Source organism: Oryctolagus cuniculus, chromosome 21 (assembly GCF_051225735.1).
Source record: "Oryctolagus cuniculus isolate XC-2025 breed Fujian yellow rabbit chromosome 21, ASM5122573v1, whole genome shotgun sequence".
Lineage (NCBI taxonomy): Eukaryota > Metazoa > Chordata > Mammalia > Lagomorpha > Leporidae > Oryctolagus > Oryctolagus cuniculus.
Window position 1 is genome coordinate 26,631,855 of NC_142887.1, and position 21,353 is coordinate 26,653,207.

General features: G+C 47.2%; 1 protein-coding gene across 3 annotated transcripts in view; it reads left to right on the plus strand.

Annotated features, from left to right (window-relative positions):
- Nucleotides 1-21,353, plus strand: part of KREMEN1 (kringle containing transmembrane protein 1) — a 69,133-nt gene that overhangs the window by 13,940 nt on the left and 33,840 nt on the right. For 2 of the 3 annotated variants that reach the window (XM_070065775.2, XM_008274630.5), the window contains exons 2-3: nucleotides 7,620-7,782; nucleotides 13,862-13,953. In XM_070065775.2, coding sequence (XP_069921876.1) covers nucleotides 7,620-7,782; nucleotides 13,862-13,953 — 255 coding nt within the window. Of the gene's footprint in view, nucleotides 1-7,619; nucleotides 7,783-13,861; nucleotides 13,954-21,353 lie in introns of those variants that run through there. The other variant, XM_089323334.1, reaches the window with a different exon arrangement.

Below are 21,353 nucleotides of genomic sequence, written 5' to 3' on the forward strand. Positions count from 1 at the left end.
GAAAGGTCTTCCTTTGCCGTTGGTTCACCCTCCAATGGCCGCCGCTGCAGCCGGCGCACCGCGCTGATCTGATGGCAGGAGCCAGGATCCAGGTGCTTTTCCTGGTCTCCCATGGGGTGCAGGGCCCAAGCACCTGGGCCATCCTCCACTGCACTCCCTGGCCATAGCAGAGAGCTGGCCTGGAAGAGGGGCAACCGGGACAGAATCCGGCGCCCAGACCGGGACTAGAACCCGGTGTGCCGGCGCCGCAAGGTGGAGGATTAGCCTATTGAGCCACGGCGCCGGCTCAGAATTTCATTCTTTTAATAGCTGAATAATATTCCGTTGTACATACACACACAGACACACATTTTCTTTATCCATTCATCTGATGATGGATGCCTTGATTGATACCATATTTTGGCTATTGTGAATAGTGCTGCTATAAACATGGTGGTACAGGTATCTTTTAGATATAGTATGTTCATATCTTTTGGGTATATAGCCAGTAGTGGGATTGTTGGGTCATATGGTGAGTCTATTTCTAGTTTGTTTCTATAAGAAATGTCTGTAGTGTTTTCCACAGTGGCTGCACTAACTTACATTCCCACCAACAGTGTATAAGAGTTTCCTTTTCTTGCCAGCATTTGTTCCTCCCTGCTTTTTGGATAATAGCCATTCTGACAGATGAGGTGCTATATGACTGTGGTTTTGATTTGCATTTCCCTGATGACTACTGATATTGAATCTTTTTTCATGTCCAGGTCCTTTGTTCATTTTTTAACTGGATTGGTTGTTTTTGTTGTTGTTGAGTTTTTTGAGTTGCTGATATATTCTGGATATTAATCCTTTGTCAGATATTTTCTCCCATTCTGTCAGATATCTCTTTAATGATTGTTTCCTTTGCTGTGCAGAGGCTTAGATTATTTTTGAACAAATTTGTTAAATTTGTAAATATTTCAGCATATATCTCTAAATGATAAGGATTTTAAAAAACACACAGTAACAGTACAATTATCACACCTTAAAAAATATGGCTGGCACCGTGGCTCAATAGGCTAATCCTCCGCTTTGCGGCGCCGGCACACCGGGTTCTAATCCCGGTCGGGGCGCCGGATTCTGTCCCGGTTGCCCCTCTTCCAGGCCAGCTCTCTGCTGTGGCCAGGGAGTGCAGTGGAGGATGGCCCAAGTGCTTGGGCCCTGTACCCATGTGGGAGACCAGGAGTAGCACCTGGTTCCTGCCTTCGGATTAGCGTGATGCGCCAGCCGCGGCGGCCATTGGAGGGTGAACCAACGGCAAAAGGAAGACCTTTCTCTCTGTCTCTCTCTCTCACTGTCCACTCTGCCTGTCAAAGATTAAAAAAAAAAAAAAAATTAACGGGCGGCCAGCACTGTGGTATAATGGGTAAAGCCGCGGTCTGCAGTGTTGGTATCCCATATGGACACCGGTTTGAAACCCAGCTGCTCCACTTCTGATCCAGCTCCCTGCTGTGGCCTGGAAAAGCAATAGAAGATGGCCCAAGTCCCTGGGCCCCTGCACCCGTGTGGGAGATCCAGAAGCTCCTAGTTCCTGGCTTCGGATCGCCTGAACTCTGGCCGTTGTGGTCAGCTGGCGAGTGAACCAGTGGATAGAAGATTTCTCTGTCTCTCTGCCTCTGTCTCTCTGTAACTCTGCCTTTCAAATAAATAAATCAGTACTAAAATAAATTAATAGTAGAGGCGAGGGTTGTGGCGTAGTGGATAAAACTGCCATCTGCAATGGTTCAAGTCCTGGCTACTCCACTTCTCATCCAGGTGCCCGCTAGTGTGCCTGAGAAAGCAGCAGAAGATGGCCCAAGTGCTTGGGCCCCTGCATCCATGTGGGAGATGCCGACGAAGCTCCTGGCTTCAGACCGGCCGGGTTCCGGCTGTTGTGGCCATTTAGTAAATGAACCAGCTGATGGAAGATCTCTATGTCTCTCCTCTCTCTCTGTCTCTGTCTCTGTTCTTCTCTCTCTCTGTAACTCTGCCTTTCAAATAAATAAATACATCTTTCTAAAAAAATTAACATTCTGTAATGCCATCAAACATCCAGTCGTTTTTCAAATTTCCTTGATTATCTCATTAATATATTTTACAGTTCATTCATAATGTGAGTCCCAAGTCTCTGTTACCCCATCCTTCAGTTCTACCACCTGCCTCCTGAGCAGTAGATAATGGAACCCACTTTGCAGGGGAGGAATCTGAGAGGATAGGCGAGCGCCAGGAGCTTGTAAGCCATAAAGCCGCGGCTGACTGCAGAGCCCTTGGCTTGTACTTTCTGTGCTGTGCCGCATTGTTGCTCTAAGTACAGATGAAGCTTCCCTCGGTCCCCCCACCCACCCCCAGGCTGTGCTGTCTGAGCCTGTGTTGCTAAGTGTGAAATGTCGCAAGGCCCCAGGGCTCAGCCTGGAAGTCTGTCCACACAGGGTACTGCTGTCCTCTCCACCTGGAAGGGCTGGCGTGTGTGTGTGTGTTGGCTACCACATTTCAGCTCTCACCTAAGCCTCCTTCCTCAAGTTCAGACTCACATAGCCATCTGCTTATTCTTTATCTCCACTCAGTTTTCCCAAAGGTGTTTCAAACTTAGCCTGTCCAAAACTAAACCTTAATTTCACTGCCAACACGCTGTCCCCCACCCCGAACCCCCTTTCCTCTTGTAGTAAATGGCCTCACTACTCACCCTGTTGCTCCGGCCCCAAACTTGGTGTTCTCTACCCCACCCCTGTTTCTCCCAGACCCTGTGTCCCAGCAAATGCTTTTGGCTCTACCCTCAGAACATATGTGGCACAGCAGGTTAAACTGCCACCAGTGCAGCATCCCATGTGGGTGTCATATCAAGTCCCGGCTATTTTACTTCCAATCCGACTCCCTGCTAATGTGCCTGGGAAAGCAACAGAAGGTGTCTCAAGTGCTTGGGCCCCTGCCACCCACATGGGGGACCTGGATAGCGCTCCTGGCTTCAGCCTGGCCCAGCCTCAGCCATTGCAGCCATTTGGGGAGTAAACTAGTGGATGGAAAGATCTCTCTCTCTCTTTCTGTTTCTCCCTCTTTTTAACTTTGTTTTTCAAATACATGCATGAATAAATCTTTAAAATCTATCTATTATCTAGAGTCTCACCACTTGCCAGCACCCCACAGCGGCCATCCTTCCTTCTAACCGCCTTTCGGTAACCCCAGTCCACCCCTTGCCTTTCTGCAGCGCTCCCTCCACCCACAGCTGGACAGCTCTGTGAAAAGCTAAGTCAGATCGTGTTATTTCTCTGCTCAAAACCCTCCAGAGGCTTCTCCTCACACCCAGAACAAAAACCAAAATCTAGTTTAGGTAACCCTAGAGACCTTCCTGCCCCTCCCTGTCGCTCACCCCCTCCAGCGATGCCAGAGGAGCTGCTTCCCAGTTCCAAAACCTGCCCGGAACAGCGCTGCACGCGGGGCTTCGCACTTGCTGGGCCCTTGCCCGTGATGCTCTTTCACCGCCTCCCTGTGGTTTGCTTTTGCTCCCTCCCTTCATCCACCTCTCTGCTCAGGTGTCTCCTCTCCAGGCCCCTGCCCCACTCTGTCCACAGGAGAACCCCCACCATCCCATTGTGCCCCCTTTACCCCATTGTTCCCTATGGCACTTACGCTGGCTGATGCTCCATTATGACTGTGCACTCCTGTTAGCATGTACGCTCCATAAACATAGGGGCCTCGGTGCTGTGATGCTGCCAGGCACAATAGTAAGTCTTGAATCAATATTTGTAAAATGAAATATGACTAATATCCTAGACATTAGATCTATTGCCTTCACTCATTCTCTTTTATTGAATATAATGAAAGATTTGTGTGTGTGATTTTTTTTTAATAATATGTTTAAGCCAGTCGTTGCTTATCTGGCCAAAGCTTATGTCAGTTTCATAACAGCAGAAAATAAGAGAGGCAGAGTCCATGTTACCTGGCACACACCCTATTATTCTGATGAAATCAAGACACACAGATAGCTTCATGCTGAGACAACTGCGGTTTGCTCCTCCTGCTTCTTCCACATTGACACGCACAGGGCAAGTCTGGTCCAAAAATGATCCTTAAGTTCTGGTACACTGCCTCAGTTTCCTCAGTGTAACTGTGAACAGGGTTGTATCTAAGAATAGACTGAAACAAACAAGCCTGCCCTTCCGGCTCCGCCTCTCAGATGCCATCTCATTCCCATTCATGAGGACTGTCACGTGTGTGGATGGCTGCCATCTCCTTTTGTATTACAAATCTAGCCGGCTGAGTTGCAGGGAACACAGCCCCACCCGCCCTGCAGGTTGCTGTATATGGCTAGGGGCTGGCATCTGTTGGCCTACGTTTCTGGCTCCTGGATAACTCCTTGCCACTTTTTTTTTTTTTTTTTTTTTTTTGACAGGCAGAGTGGACAGTGAGAGAGAGAGAGAGAGAGAAAGGTCTTCCTTTGCCGTTGGTTCACCCTCCAATGGCCGCCGTGGCCAGCGCGCTGCAACCAGCGCACCGCGCTGATCCGAAGGCAGGAGCCAGGTGCTTCTCCTGGTCTCCCATGGGGTGCAGGGCCCAAGCACTTGGGCCATCCTCCACTGCACTCCTGGGCCACAGAAGAGAGCTGGCCTGGAAGAGGGGCAACCAGGACAAAATCCAGCGCCCCAACCAAGACTAGAACCCGGGGTGCGGGCGCCACAAGGCGGAGGATTAGCCTAGTGAGCCACAGCGCCGGCCCACTCCTTGCCACTTTTAAAATGTATTTTTATTGTATATATTTTAGATATAGATCACAGTGTTTTGATAGGCAAGATCTATCAGGAGAGAGATGTATTAACACCCAGCAATTAAAATTGTAGCAGTTGGGAAAGATTGTCCTGATGTTGCTGGAATCATCTAGACTAGCAGCTTGTTAAGCTGATCACACAACAGAGTCACCTGGGCAGGTTTTTAGACACACAGGGTCCCAGGCCTCACTGTAGTCCGGGGTTGGAATAGGACTCTAGTTTTCTCTCCTCCCCACCTCCATCTCTCTCTGCAGTAGATCAAATATAGATATCTCTTGAGACCCACTGTGGATTGGTTCTAGGAAACCCCAAGGATACCAGAATCTGCAGAAAAATAGGAGAGAGTATGTTGGGAAGGGCTTTTTGGGGAAGTTACATTTTGTCTGCCATGGGGCGTATTAGGGGAAGAATATTTCACACAGGAAATAGCGTGGTGTGTTCAAAGAATTAAAAGCAGACCAGCATGGCTGGAGCACAGAGTGGCTGAGGGACAACTCGGCTGCTGGGGGGTGAAGTGGCTGGGGCCGCTCACAGAGGCCTTGTGAGCTCCCATGAACGGTTTGGGTTTCCTTTCAAGTACTTTTCTCTAAAGAACTTCAAGTTCTGCGGGAGAATGAATTATAAGAGAACAGGTTGGAGCTTTGAGACCTGAATTATTCTCTGATGATGAACCAACAGGCCTAAACAAGTGGCACTGAAGATGGAGGGGAGGAGGCAGTTTCACATACACAAACACACATATATGTGCACATATAAAAAGGTATATATATTTAAGGATTATTTATTTGAAAGGCAGAGTTACAGAGAGAGAGAGAGAGAGAGATCTTCCATTTGCTGGTTCACTCTCCTAATGGCCACAACAGCTGGGGCTGGACCAGGCTAAAGCCAGGAACTCCATCTGGGTCTCCCATGTGAATAGCAGGGGCTCAACCAATTGGGTCATCTTCTGCTACTTTCCCAGGCACATCAGCAAGGAGCTGGATTGGAAGTAGAGCAGCTGGGACTCCAACCAGCGCTCACATGGGGTGCTAGCGTTGCAAGCAGCAGCTTAACCCATTGCACCACAGTGCCAGCAGCATGAGGGTGTATATTTCAACAAAGTCAGCAGAACTGGCTGGTGAGGGAAGGGATGGGAGAAACAGGGAAGACACCTGGGGGTTCTGCTGGAAGCAGTGTAGGGTGTGGGCAAGTACCCCCCGTGGCTTTTTCTGTAAAATGGGGGCATAAGGTACCTCTCTACTGGGTGAGTAGCTACTGACGTTAGGACAGCACTTAGCACTTAGGACAGAGGTTGGCACACGACCAGACGCTCTGTGGGTAGAAGTGATGTGGGTGATGGTAATTTGTCCAGGGTCACACAGCTGGTCAGCAGCAAGTCCAGGACAAGGAGCCAAGGCAGAGCGTTTTGGTTTAGTGTGTTTCATGCTACACTGAGCTGCCTCCTTCAATTACCTTTGAACTTTTTTGTTTATGTAGACACTTGGTAGAGGGTTTGGTTGTCTTAGTCCAGGATAAGTCGCACTTGCTATAACATGTGAGTGTTGCACCAAACATGACAAATTGCTAGGGTTTTCTGCATAGCCTAGAATTCCTGATTGTTTTGGCTACCCATAATACATGCCATTCCAGACAAAACACAGGACCCCGACAGCAGAAGGAAGGGGGTACTGGAAGAGAGATGTTCTGAGGATGGCTTTCAAATATGAAAAGCAATATCTTCCAGAACGCAGACATGCTCATGTTACCCACATGCATAGGCTGGAGTAGGCGCGTACCCTACAACGGGAGGGAGACAGCATTAAGAGTCCTGAATACTGGAAGTGAGAGGTCAGCGCATGCCAGGCAGGGGAAAGAAATAAAGCTCAGAATGTTAGCGCAACTGCCCCAGATCGTCAGGTTTCTGGTGCTACATCTTCAAGAAGTGTTTGAAGTGCTTCTATCTGTCAGTTTCAACTAAGCTAATTTAAAAATACGGCTCTTTGTATTGTGCCTTTCTCATGAGCCTCTGTGAGCGTAATGCATCCAGTATGTGCAGGGAGAGCCTGCAGCCTCAGCTCCCCCGCCCCGCCCCACCCTGCCCCGCGTCTGAGAGGCAGCGTCGGGAGGCACGCTGTTGCACCTGCAGGGGTCTGTCATGTTACAGAGCGGGGCCCGAGACCACTTTCAGCGTGTCTTGTTGGAAAGTTCCAGATAACAGTGAGAGAAATGCCAGCTTGGCCCTTCTGCCCTCGTGTTCACCGTCTGTTGTGTTGCACCTCTATCTCAAACAGCGTGGGGACGACTGTTCTTCATTACCAGGGAATGTGAGTCATTCCCAGATTTGTGTGATTGGGATTCCAAAGCATTGCTGTATCCCATGGTCTTATTAAATCCAAGTGTCAGTGCAGCCTTGCAGACTATAGGGGAGAACTCAGTTACAGCTGGTGACCTGGTTCTGGTTACCACACAGAGTAACTGGCGAGAGAGCCTTGACCCCCCCCCTCCCCCAGTACCCAGAATTCCACACGCATGGTTGTTACCAACTGCTCTCCGGTTTGGGGGTTTCCTGGTTGGTTCACTTCATGGATTTAGTGCATTTCAGCTCCCTGTTTATATTTCCAGTGGGGATCTGTATGTTTTATGGGAAAATGTTCTAGTGTCTGCAGACAAGCTAGTGCCAAGATTAGCCTGGCGTTTAGAGGGAGTACCTCGTTGCAGGTTGATTCAGCCCTGGCACTGTTAACTGCACTGTGTCCAGGATCTAGCAAGACATTATCCATTTCCAACTTGGTCCAAAGAAAACAAATAAAACATCAACCAGAGAGGGAGGAGGCTGTAAATGTTGCCAGCAAATTAGTGTGCTCTGTCTTTTCTTTCTCCTAGAGTGTTTCACAGCCAATGGTGCAGATTATAGGGGAACACAGAACTGGACAGCACTGCAAGGCGGGAAGCCATGTCTGTTCTGGAACGAGACCTTCCAGCATCCCTACAACACTCTGAAATACCCCAACGGCGAGGGCGGCCTGGGTGAGCATAACTACTGCAGGTAAGACGGGACCACTCAGTACTGCAAGAAATCTCTAGTCTCCTCTTTTTTTTTTTTTTTAAGCTTTATTTTATTTATTTGAAAGGTGGAATTACAGAGAGAGGTAGAGACAGAGAGAGAGAAGTCTTCCATCTGCTGGTTCACTTCCCAGATGGCCTCAATGGTCAAAGCTGAGCTGATCTGAAGCCAGGAGCTTCTTCTGGATCTCCCACACTATGCAGGGGCCCAAGGATTTGGGCCATCTTCCACTGCTTTCCCAGGCCATAACAGAGAGTGGAATAGCCGGGACTCGAACCTGTGCCCATATGGGGTGCTGGTGTTGCAGGCCAGGGCTTTAAACTGCTGCACCACAGTGCCGGCCCCTAGTCTCCTCTTGCATTCCTTTCCAACCCTACTCACAACGAAGGGAAGCTTTTCTTTCTCCTTCTGGCCATCTCAGAAGGCCTTTCTAAATGTTCTCCCACACCTTACACCTCTCTCCACACTTGATCTTAGCCAAAAAGCCGAGAAGCAATCTCCCTCTCTCCCTTCCCCTCCCTCCCTCCTCCCCACCCCCACCCCGCTCTTTTCAGGTTGGTTGTTTGATTCTGGCTTGCAGAGCTCTGTTTTCTGTCTCATCACTTACTTTTCTCTTAGTTGGCCCTATCACCAGAGGACGGTGCACAAGCAGCAAAGCTTCCTAAGCACTGAGGATGTAGTTGGTCAAACCATCTATGACCAGCCCTCCCTCTGCTTCTGCCTGCAGTATCCTACCTCTGGCCAGTCCCACATAGCCTTGCTCTGGGAGCAGGTGTATCCATCAGATGGGTGCTGTTTACTTCTTTTCAACAGACTAAGGTGTTTGCTTTTTACTTCCTGACTTCCTGACTTCCTGTCTGACTCTAGCAGGGGCTCTTTTTTTTTTTTTTTCTCTTAAGATGTATTTATTTATTTGAAAGTCAGATACAGAGAGAGAGAGAGAGAGATCGATCTTCCATCTGCTGGTTCACTCCCCAAATGGCCACAATGGCGAGAGTTGGTGCAGGGTGAAACCAGAAGCTAGAAACTTCTTCCAGATCTCCCACAAAGGTGCAGGGGCCCATGGACTTGGGCCATCTTCTGCTGCTTTCCCAGGCACATTAGCAGGCAGCTGGATCAGAAGTGGAGTAGCTAGGACTCAAACTGGTGCCCATATGAGATGCCAGCACTGCAGGTGGCAGCTTAACCCACTGTACCAGAACGCTGGCCCCTAGCAGGGGCTCTTAATCTGATACACATGATGCTTCACACGTTATTCATGATTTTATGGGAAGATGATCTGTGGCTTCAAGTAGGTTCTCAGAGTTATCTATGATTAGCACAAGTTAAGAATCACTGGGCCAGCGCCACGGCTCACGGGGCTAATCCTCCGCCTAGCGGCGCCGGCACACCGGGTTCTAGTCCCGGTCGGGGCACCGGATTCTTTCCCGGTTGCCCCTCTTCCAGGCCAGCTCTCTGCTGTGGCCAGGGAGTGCAGTGGAGGATGGCCCAAGTGCTTGGGCCCTGCACGCCATGGGAGACCAAGAGAAGCACCTGGCTCCTGCCTTCGGATCAGTGCGATACGCCAGCCACAGCGCGCCAGCCATGGCGGCCATTGGAGGGTGAACCAATGGCAAAAGGAAGACCTTTCTCTCTGTCTCTCTCTCTTTCACTGTCCACTCTGCCTGTCAAAAAAAAAAAAAAAAAAAAAAGAGAGAAATTAAAAAAAAAAGATTAAAAAAAAAGAATCACTGGTATGTTTGGGGCCAGCAGTGTGGAATAAGCCACTGTCTGCAACACCAACATCCTATATAGGAACCCATTGGAATCTTGGCTGCTCCACTTCCAATCCAGTTCCCTACTAATGGCCTGGGAAAGCAGCAGAGGATGGCCCATTTGCTTGGGTCCCTGAACCCACATGGGAGACCTGAAAGAAGCTCTTGACTCTTAGCTTTGGTCTGGCCCAGCCCCAGCCATTGCAGCCTTTTGGGAAGTGAACCAGCGCATGGAAGATCTTTCTCTCTTCCTCTCTCTCTCTCTGTAGCTCTGACTTTCAAATCAGTAAGCCTTAAAAAAAAAAAAAAAAAAAAAAAAAAAAAAAAAAAAAAAGCACTGGTATTTAGAGACAGATTCTAAGCACTTTGGTTGTACATTTGTGCAGCTTAAAAAAAATTTTATCTGGGGCCATCGTTGTGGCATAGTGGGTTAAGCCGCCACCTATAACAGCACCAGCATCCCGTATGGGTGCCGGTTTGAGTCCCACCTGCCCCACTTCTGATCTAGCTCCTTGCTAATATGCCTGGGAAAAGAGGGGGGATTGGCTCAAGTGCTTGGGCCCCTGCACCCACGTGAGAAACTCAGAGGAAACTCCTGGTTCCTGACTTTGGCCCCAGCTGTTTTGGCCATTTAGGGAATTCACTCTAAGTGGAGCAGCTGGGACTTGGGCCAGCAGTCATATGGGATGCCAGCATCACAAGTGGTGGCTTAACCCACTGTGCCACAATGCCAGTCCCACATATTAGCTCCTTACTTCCAAAATCCTAGAAATTTGACTCATGGCTCAGCAATATGGTGAATCGAACTGTTAATAGGACGGATACAAAGGAGCCATTGGAACAGGTAAGAGCGATTACTGAGCTCCACTGGAGCGCCACACTGCATCCGTGGTTCCACCAGCACATTGGCATCTCAGCCATATGGCACTGTTGATCCAGCTGAGCCAACATGTGTGTTACTGTTTATTTTGCGCGTGCTATGTACTCTTGCTAACACTCGAGGGCCCTTCTGATTGTCTTGAAGTCATCAGGCCTCTAGCCCAGATTTGCATTATGCTGGTACCTTCAACTCTCTCTCACCTCTGTCTGCACTTATGTCAACTGACCATCCCCCTATATTTGCTGCTGTTATAGCCTTCCATTTATTATTATAAAAATACAAACAGCTTGTTCTAAAAAAATTTCTCAAACACTAAAGATATATTTCTCAATCACTGCTGAATATGTATGTATGTATATACATAAATACACTCACACAGATTGTTTAAATAGTTAAAGTTTCCCATTTTACCTCTTTCCCTGAAACCCCCCTCACCAAATTCTACTTCCCAGAGGTAATAATTTGTAAATGTGCTGATTTATATTTTGCTATTTGTTAAGTTTATTTTGTTAAAATGTTCTGGGAAGGCATTCAGGATAGTGGTTAAGATGCCATCTGAGATGCACATATCCCATATTGTGTTCAAATCGCAGCTCCACTCCTGATTCCAACCTTCTGCTAACGTGTACCCTGGGAAGCAACAGGTGTTGGTCAAGAACCTGGGTCCCTGCCACCCCTGTGGGAGACCCAGATTGAGTCCCAGGCCTCCAGTTTCAGCCTGGCCCCGCCCAGGCTGTTGAGGGCATTTAGGGAGAGAACCAGTGGATCCGAGACCTGTGCCTTTCTGTCTGCCTTTCTGTCTCTCTGCCTTGCAGATAAATAAAATAAATAAGTTAAAAAACTTTTAAGTTACAGATGCTCGTTAAGAATGCTTTTACATTCTATTTTAAAAGTTGTACATGTTAATTTTTTTGCATAAGTCAAAAAATTAGTCCCACTTATCTCTGGGTTATTGCCTTCCCCTAGCTTTTCTATTTGTAGGAAGAGTTGGGCCGGGCTGGAAGGAATGTTTAGGAAGAAAAGTAGTGTTTGGTTTTGGTTTTATGTGGTTAACTTACTCTCTTGTTCTGAAATGTCTCTTGGTTTATTCTACTACTCTTGCTTCCTGTCAAGCAAATCTTCTTAGAAGAACTCCTGTTTTTAAGTCTGGTTTTAAGGTAAATGAAAAATTTCCAGTGAGGCATAATTTATATGAAAAACATTTTTTTTTCTAGTAGATGAACACGTATGTCTACGACTTGTATTCCAGAATCTCACTAGTAAATATCCATCCATTAAGAGAAAAGTGGGAGCCAGCATGGCCTCCTTTTTCTTTAGCTTTGGCAGGGTGCAACCCTACCCTTTGATTTGATGGAATGTACCAGACCTGAACTACCAGTTTATACTTCAAAAGGGGGAGAGGCCGAAACTGTTGATTATTATCACATCTGAGTCCAGGCCTTTTGTTTTCGCGCGGGGGCAAAGTAAGGATGAATTTGCTTGTTCCTTATTAAGCTGTTATGATGCTTCTCAAAATGTTTTTGACATTGATAATAAACAGTTGTTTTCTAAGGGCTTTACCCAATACTACATCAAAGCTGAGCAGTGAACAGAGGGCAGAAAATGACAGTGAAATACTGTTTAAAGAGGCCTTTGTACAAGCTCCCCGCCTTTGATTTCTCAGCTGACACCCGACACCGCATTTGTCCTGTGTGACTTTTTTCAGATCCATTACATTTGAGATGTCTGAGTGTTGTCGAGCGATGGGAACACACTTCTTTGGGCTGGGCTCGAAGTGTCTGGATTAGAGGGGGAGGCAGAGACTGGGGAAGAGCAGAGTTGGCACTGGCACCTGCCTTTGGGCCCAAGAACTAAAAGGACCCTTTGTGCCTGGGGGAAGCTTATCTTCTGGGCTGCACAATAGGCTTATCCCACTCTGGCCTGATAGGGGTTGCTCCAAAGCTGGGCTGCCGGGTCTTTGTGCCTGCTTCCGGCCTAACCAGAGTGTCAGGTTTCCCGAATTGTGAGGCGGAATCAAAGGGCTTTTCTGTGTGTCCATAGCCCCTGCCCCGGTTTGATCTGCTTCAGCAGTGCTGCCTATTTTATTGTCATGGCATCTCGGAGTTGAAAAGACCTTCAAAGGGCATTATTATTCCAAGCCACTGTCAATTTAGAAATGTGAAATAAAGGTTTCGAAAATAGTGTTGGTACTGGGAGAGCGGGATCACAAGTTCTGAGACTCTGGCACAGTTTTCTTCATAGTTCTCTGAGGGGTCAATATTTTGAGGAAGAAAAAGGATCCTTTTCTCTCAAACCGGAGTTGACCAGTCTGAGCCTGGTGAAAGATTGCCAGTAGAGGCTGTATCATGTGAATTTTTTTAATGCTAAAAAATTGTGCAATTAGCATAATTTGTTGTTGTGGTAATGAGAAAATAAAGAAAACCAGAAAAAAAATGAAGTTAACAATAGTCGCCTCATCTAGAGCTAAGTACTTACTTTTTTTATTTGAAAGACAGAGAGCTATCAGCAGCTGGTTCACTCCCCAAGTGCCCATAACTGGGAGCCGGGAACTCAGTCCAGATCTCCTGTGGAGGGGGCAGGAACCCAGTCACTTGGGCCCACCACTGCAGATATGGGATGGGGGGGGGGGGGTCTTACCCCTAGACCAAACCTCTGCTCCTATAGATACGTACTTTCAAGAGTTTTGTAAATATTTTTTCCTCACTATGTGTTTTCAAAACATGGAAATGTGTCATCTGTTGTGTTTTTACAATTGCCTTTAACAACAACAAGAACAACAAACTGGAAAGGCGTTGTATCTTTCTGTATTGATGTGAGGCTTCCGTGCCACATTCGCCTTCAGCCCTGCTGTCTAGCGTTCCCCTGTGTGGCCATGCCATGTTTATTTAACCGTCATTTATCACTGGACATTTAGTGTTTCCAACTTTTTCATGAAAATGCCTTACTAAACATCTTTATAAGTAAACATTGCCTTAGAATAAATTCCTGAAGAGGAAATTGCCACATAAAGGGTTTGCATATTTTTAGGGCCTTTGACTGTAATTACCAAATTGCTGTCCTGACCATTTGCGTCAGTTCACGTTCTCACTGGCATGCTGAAAACACCCGTGCTCGTTCCCCATGTTCACCTTGAAGGTGCCCATGCTATTCGGCGTGATTAGTTCTGTGGCCAGTTGTCCTAGTTACACCACAGAGAGTCTGTCTGAGCCTGTGATCACCTTTTGTCACTTCCGCTAACTCAGGTGCATCAGAGCTGACAGATCTGCTCTTGGAATAATACCATTCTTTGCCCTCTTGATGAGAGAGAGCACTGAGCTGCATAGAGTATAGAAGCTAGAGCAGTTCTGCTTCTGAAGAACTGAACAGAAATGATCTGCTTGACTGAAGACACCCGAGATGGCCTTGTCTGTATTCTTTCCCCCGACAGAAACCCAGATGGAGACGTGAGCCCCTGGTGCTACGTGGCAGAGCATGAGGACGGCGTCTACTGGAAGTACTGCGAGATCCCCGCTTGCCAGAGTAAGGCTGCGCCGTGTGGTCGCCGGGTCGCGGGCCGTGAGGCCGTGAATGCTGGGGTTGCAGGGCGGAAGCTTCCCCAGAGTCAGTGGTTCGGGCTGGCTGAGTCTATCGAGTAGCTGAAAGCAAAAGCCGTCTTGGCTGAGGACCCTCACCTTTCTTGTTGAGGCTTTTCAAGAAGGGGAAGGCCGGTTCCTCCTCATCCTGCTCTATGAGTATTTCCTTGGCTTCTGATGGTTAATTTCTTTCTTTCTTTTCTCAAGATTTTATTTATTTATTTGAGAGGCAGAGTTACAGACAGAAAGGGAGAGACAGAGAGAAAGATCTTCCATGCACTGATTCCCTCCCAAAATAGTCACAATGGCTTGGGCTGGGCTGATCTGAAGCCAGGAGCCAGAAGCTTCTTCAGGGTCTCCCACCCAGACGTGGGCCATCCTCCACTGCTTTTCCTGGTCCATTAGCAAGGAGCAGGATCAGGAGTGGAGCAGCTGGGACTCAAACTGGAGCCCATATGGTATGGTATGCCTGCACTGCTTTAACCCTCTGTGCCACAGTGGATAGAGAAGGCACCAGCTCAATAGCAGACTGGCGGGGTGGAGGAGAAAGGATACATTACACTCCTTGGAATGCATTTGGAATGAATTTTCTTGGATTCAACCTCTTTATACACAGTGTAGCTAAATCATGACCCTGCCTATTATTATTTGGATTTGAACAGATGTGCTGAAAAATGATATTCATTAAATATCACATAAAGCTGATATGATAATTTTTGTCCACATTACCATATAGTACTCTGTTTTTTATGATAATAACTCACAACCCAGTGTCTTCAGCCTTTTACTAAATGGACTGTTATCTAACTTTATTCATTCATTCCTATATTCAGTGTTTATTATATGCAAGGTGCCAGGAAAAGAACACCCTGACCCTCAGGTTGTGTAGGCTGGAGGGATTTCTTAAAAGACACTTCAAAACAAGGTAGAGGAGCAGGGATTGGGGTGCATTCAGTTAAAGCCCTGCTCGGGTTGCCCCATTCGATGTCAGAGTGCTTGTGTCCCAGCCCTGCTAAAGCACACCCTGGGAGGCAGCAGATGAAGGCTCAGGTACTGGGGCCCTGCACCCACGTGGGGGACTGGGTGGAGTTTCTGGCTCCTGGCTTTGGCCTGGCCCAGCTCCAGCTGACACAGGCCCTTGCTCTGCCTTTCAAATAAATAAATAAATCTTTTTTTAACAAATAAATATAAATAAATGAACTTTTAAAAAAAGGTAGAAAATATTGTAAGGCTGGCGCCGCGGCTCACTAGGCTAATCCTCCGCCTAGCGGTGCCGGCACACCGGGTTCTAGTCCTGGTCGGGGCGCCGGATTCTGTCCCGGTTGCCCCTCTTCCAGGCCAGCTCTCTGCTGTGGCCAGGGAGTGCAGTGGAGGATGGCCCAGGTGCTTGGGCCCTGCACCCCATGGGAGACCAGGAAAAGCACCTGGCTCCTGGCTCCTGCCATCGGATCAGCGTGGTGCACCGGCAGCAGCACGCCGGCTGCGGCGGCCATTGGAGGGTGAACCAACGGCAAAGGAAGATCTTTCTCTCTGTCTCTCTCTCTCTCACTGTCCACTCTGCCTGTCCAAAAAAAAAAAAAAAATATATATATATATATATATATAGTAGAAAGGATTTGCAGAAGGCGTGAAGTATAGAAACTAAAACTAAGTCTGATGCTACAGTTATCTCTCATTATCTCTAGGGGACTGGTTCCAGGACGTGCACCATGAGTACCAAAATCCTCAGATGCTCAGGTCCCTTATATAAAATGTCATAGCATTTGCAGAGAACCTACTCACATCCTCTTGCATTTGAAAGGCAGATATACAGAGAGAAAAGTGGGGGAGAGAGAGAGACAGAGAGAGGTCTTCTGTCCACTGGTTCACTCCTCAAATGGCCACAATGGCCAGAGTTAGGCGGATCTGAAGCCAGGAGCTTTTTCTGGGCCTCTCACATGGGTACAGGGGCCCAAGTACTTGGGCCATCTGCTACTGCTTTCCCAGGTGCATTAGCAGGGAGCTGGATCAGAAGTAGAGCATCCATGTGGGTTATTGGCATTTTAAGTAGAGACTTAACCTTCCACACCACAAGGACAGCCCCTCTTGTGTTACTTTGAATCATCTCTAGAGGGGCTGGTGCTGCAGTGCCTGCATCCCATATGGATGCTTGTTCGAATCCTGGCTGCTCCTCTTCCAATCCAACTCCCTGCTAATGAACCTGGGAAAGCAGCCGAAGATGGTTCAAGTACCTGGGCCCTGGTACCCATGTTGGGGACCTGGAAGAAATTCCTGGCTCCTGGCTTTGGATCAGCCCAGCTCTGGCCATTACAACCACTTGGAGAGTGAACCAGTGGATTGAAGAGCTCTCTCTGTCTCTCTTTCTCTCTCTCTGTAACTCTGTTTTTCAAATAAATAAATCTTTAAAAAAAATTATCTCTTGATTACTTATCATACCTAGAATAAGGTAAATGTTATGTAAATAGATGTATACTGTATTGTTTAGGGAATAACAACAAGAAAAAAACTTCTGCACATGTTCGGTATAGATGCAATTTTTTTCTGAATATTTTCAATATTTAAAACTCAACACACAGATCTGAATAGCTGGTTGTATATAAGGAGTTTATTAATATATGATTCAGAATGTGTTTTTACTATTTTTTTAAAGATTCATTTATTTATTTGAAAGTCAGTTACACACAGAGAGAAGGAGAGGCAGAGAGAGAGACAGAGAGGTCTTCCATCTGCTGGTTCACTTCCCAAATGGCTGCAATGGCCAGGGCTGTGTTGATCCGAAGCCAGGAGCCAGGAGCTTCTTCCGGGTCTCCCATGTGGGTGCAGGGGCCCAAGGACTTGACCCATCCTCTGCTGCTCTCCCAGGCCATAGCAGAGAGCTGGATCAGAAATGGAGCAGCCGGGACTCGAACCAGCACCCATGTGGGATGCCGGCACTGCAGGCAGCAGCTTTACCCACTGTGCCACAACACCGGCTCACGGAATGTGTTTTTAAATATGCCAAAGGAACAGGGTTTCTCAATTCCTGAATCTGAAGAAAAGGATAGTTCGTTCGTAATTGTACCTGGTTTACTTGGTCTTTACTATTCAAGCCCACTGCATGCCCTGCCACCCTTCTCACTGCTCCGGAAGGGAGGCTTGTGCGTGCAGAGGGCACAGAGGGTTATGTGTCCTTCCGCCTCACGCCCAGAGAGCTGTCTGAATTCTGGTGCCTCAGGAGAAGAGGCAGCCCCTGAAGCAGCGCCGCAGGCCCATTCCTCGCCTTTCAGAACTTGAACTTCCGAGCGTCACCACTGGCTGGCAGTTAGGCCCCAGCTTCCCACCTGAGTGTGCCTAAATTTAGTCCCCAAATCGAGAAAACAGTAAGGATCAAAAGAATGGGCTTTTGCTCAGTCTGCGTAATCAGATGTTTAAAATGAAAAGCATTCATTTGGCTCTGGTTATCTAAAGAAGGGGCAGGGGCGAGGAAAGCAGATTTTCCTCGGTCCATTTGCTCGACACAAAGATGGCCTTTGAGAAGCAGCCTGTGTCACTCTCAGGAGTGGCGAGAGGGGATTTCAGTCTGCGCACTTGTGTTCAGAAAGATAATCTTCAACTTGCACTTATAAAATATAATTTGAGCCAATAGGATTCGATTCATGTGGTCATTGAAACTAGGTTCCAGGAGAGGGGATAGTAGCAAAATGGCACAAGCCATTTAGTATTCCTGTCATTCAGAACATGAGAGGTCTTTGGAAAGTTTGTGGAAAAATGGAATTTAACCATCAGCTTACTTTGGTGCAAAAAAAATTTGAAATCCATACCTACCAGAGATCTTCAGAAAGTTGATAGAAATACATATGAAAAAACTATGCATGGATTTCAGAATTTTTTTCACATGAAAATAGACTGTCTTTTAGTTCCATTTCCCACAAACTTTTTTTTTTTTTTTTTTTTTTAATTTATTTACGGGGCTGGTGCTGTTGTGTAGTGAGTTAAGCTGTCTTCTGCAATGCTGTCATCCCATTTGGGTTCCAGTTCGAGTCCCAGCTGTTCCACTTCTGATCTGGCTCCCTGCTAATCTGCCTAGGAAATCAGCAGAAGATGGCCCAAGTGCAGGGGCCCCTGCACCCACTTGGAAGACCCCGAAGAAGCTCCTGGCTTCAGATCAGCCCAGCCTCGGCCATTATGGCCATTTGGGGAGTGAACCAGCAAATGAAGGATCTCTCTGTTTATCTCTGCTTGCCTCTCTGTAACTCTGACTTTCAAACAAAGAAATAAATCTTTTAAAAAGATTTTTCTATTTGAGAGATAGAGTTACAGAGAGAAAGAGGCAGAGGCAGAGGCAGAGAGAGAAATCTTCCATCTGCTGGATCACTCCCCAAATGGCCACAACAGCCAGGGCTAGGCTGGACCAAAGCCAGGAACCACGAGCTTCTTCTGGGTCTCCCACATCAGTGAAGGGGCCCAAGCACTTGGGTCATCTTCCACTGCTGTCCCAGGTGAATAGCAGGAAGCTGGACTGGAAGTGGAGCTGCTGGGACTCGAACTGGCTCCCATATGGGATGCCAGCGCTGTAGGCGGTGGCTTAACCCTCTGTGCCACAGCACCGGCCCCCCCCACAAACTTTTTGGAGTATCCTCGCATTTTCTAGATGTGCCTCACTGTTCCAAAATAGGAAAATTAAATATTTGAATTTTTTTCTGGGCCTTTGATAATCCTCTCAAAGCTTTACAGCTGGCCTTGAAGTGGTCTGGGTAGGGAGACTTGCAGAGGTGAGGAGTTAGACCTCAATAGCACCTGGTTTGTTTCTGGCTTTGGTTCTTTGGAAAACCCTTTAGTTGGCCCCGTGGGCACCAGGGCTCCCCAGAAAGCTGAACCTCAGCCCTGGAGTCTGGCTAAATATTGTGTTTCTCATGTGTCTGTTTAACATGGATTAAAAAAAAAAAAAAAAAAAAAACCACTCTTGCACTGTTTGCAGCAAGAGACCTTGGTAATTGCCTGGTGGATTTAACAGAGATACAGCCTGCCTATTTGGGGCCACTTTTGCCCTATTTCTGGAGTGAAGTCAGAGTTTTCATGAAGAATACTAACCCTCTGTGTGAAGCCCACTGTTCCTGACTAGCATTTTGCTTGTTATACAGGAAAAAGCCTGTGACAGGATCAGGTTCCTGGAAAGTTCGTATCTGAATATGACAGAGCCAGCAGGCGTGAGGGCATGAATGTTTAGGGACAAAGCAGAATCTTGTTGGATGCTAGGCCGCTGTGCAGACTGGAATCTGCCACTTGACGTGTCACATGGCAAGCTGCAACAGGCAGGACACAGAGACGAAGAATGACCCAAAAAGTGTCAAATAGAAATTTGACCTACAGAGCATGGTTCAGAACTTACTGCTGACAGGAAAACAATTCCGATTTGCAATTGCCCTTCAAACTGCTCCTGCCAGTATTTTTCTCAGAAACCCAAGTTCTTACTGCGGCCGGGAGAAATACAGATTTTACTATTTTTTAATTTTGATTTTATAGTTTATTTATTTTAAAGGCAGAGAGAGAGATCATCCATCCACTGATTCACTCCCCAAACACTCACACAGCCAAGGCTGGGCCAGGCTGAAGCTGGGAGACAGGAACTCAATCTGGGTCTCCCACACGGATGGCAGGGACCCAGCTGGTTGAGCCATCACCTGCTGTCTCCAAGGGTTCACATTAGCAGGAAGCTGGACTCAGAAGCAGAGCTGGGACTTGAACTCAGTTACTCTCATGTATTTTGCTGCCATTCATATCTTAACCCTGCGCCACAAGGCCACCCTGAGATGCAGATTTTAAAAGCAAATCCCAACATGATCAGTTTTCACAGCAGCTGGAATCCTATCCCCTAGGGCTCTGAGTTCTATTGGCTTGGCTGTTGAGGGGGAAAATCATTTGATTTACAATCGACTGGTCCTTTGTATGTTTCTCTTTTGTGAAGTGATCATCCTCACCATTGTCATTTCTTTCCATTGCATGTCTTTTGAGGGATATGCCTGTGTGTGCCCAGCATGGTCATTGTTTTACTCTGTTTCACCTGTAGGTTCTTTATGCAAGTTTCGTCAGGTTTTTAGAAAGTTAACATTGTGAGTTAGAAGGACCTAAAAATGGTGTTTAAAGGCAGATATAATTTTTAAAGTTTTACTTATTTATTTGAAAGGCAAGGTTACAGAGAGGCAGAGAGATTTAAATCTAGGGGGCCCTAGAGTATGACCAGTGCCGCCACCTTCTCATTCTAAAGAAGAGCCCTGTTTTCTTTATTTCCTTGAAAACATTGGCCCTGGTGGATCGGGACTGCTATTGAGGTCGTTCTTCAGAATTTCCTTTGTGGATTGTCTGGGAATTAAAGTTTGAAATTCTGATAGTGTGCTGTATTATTAAGATTGCCTTTCTGACATCGTGGAAACCAAAGGATTAACTTAGTGGCGACAGAGGGTCTGTCAGCTCTAAGTCATTTTCTTTTCTTCTTTGGGTTTGGGAAATCCCAAGCCCTGGGAGCAAAGCAGGCTGCAAGGGTATCCAGCAAACATTTGCTGCGTGGGAGAGCCTCTCTCTAGAATGCTGGGCCGTCTCCGCGGGTGTTCCCGGCCCAGCTGTTGTCAGCTGAGAAAGGGGTCCCCGGGATTGGACCCTCTGCACCAAACACTCCATCAGCAGCTTTGTCCAGGCCTCGGGGCCTCTCCCAACACCACGCTTCACTGCTGTGGATTGGAGTTCCTCTTCTCTGAATGACACCTCTGTGTGCACCACTGACACTTTACAACTAGGAAGAAATCCTTAACTGTAGCCAAAAGCCCAAGCAATATTGAAGGGAGCTTTAATGATATAAATTATGCAGGCTAATGTGTTCTTTCTTTTATCACTTCTGCCTTTCAATTACAACTACTCCATGTCTTTGTTAAATGGAACACTTTTAGAATGCCCAAATTAGCATGCTTAAAATTCTGTTTCCTTGTTTATTCTTATTTTATGTGATTAGTTTTGTTTCCCTAACCAGATTTAGCTGTGCAGGAATGGGGACTGCCCTGGGATCTCTGTGTAGGAGAGATTAGCGTAGAAAGAGGGCCTCCAGGGTTTCTCTTGAAACTGCGTTCACAGAGCAGGCATCCGGGTTGAACCTGGATTTTGTGTGTTTTGTGGAAGGTGCTGATGGAATTTATGGTGCCTTTTCCCCCTCCAGACTTTCCTTGGCAACCACTAAAAAGAGCAATGTATTTCAACAATCTTCTGCCACACCAAGCACAGAGGAGGCCGTAACAGGTGCTTGCTAAATATTCTTCCTTGATGTCCTGAAGTCACGTCCCTTCCCACAGGAGACACCACAAGCCAGTGGAAAGAATGTGG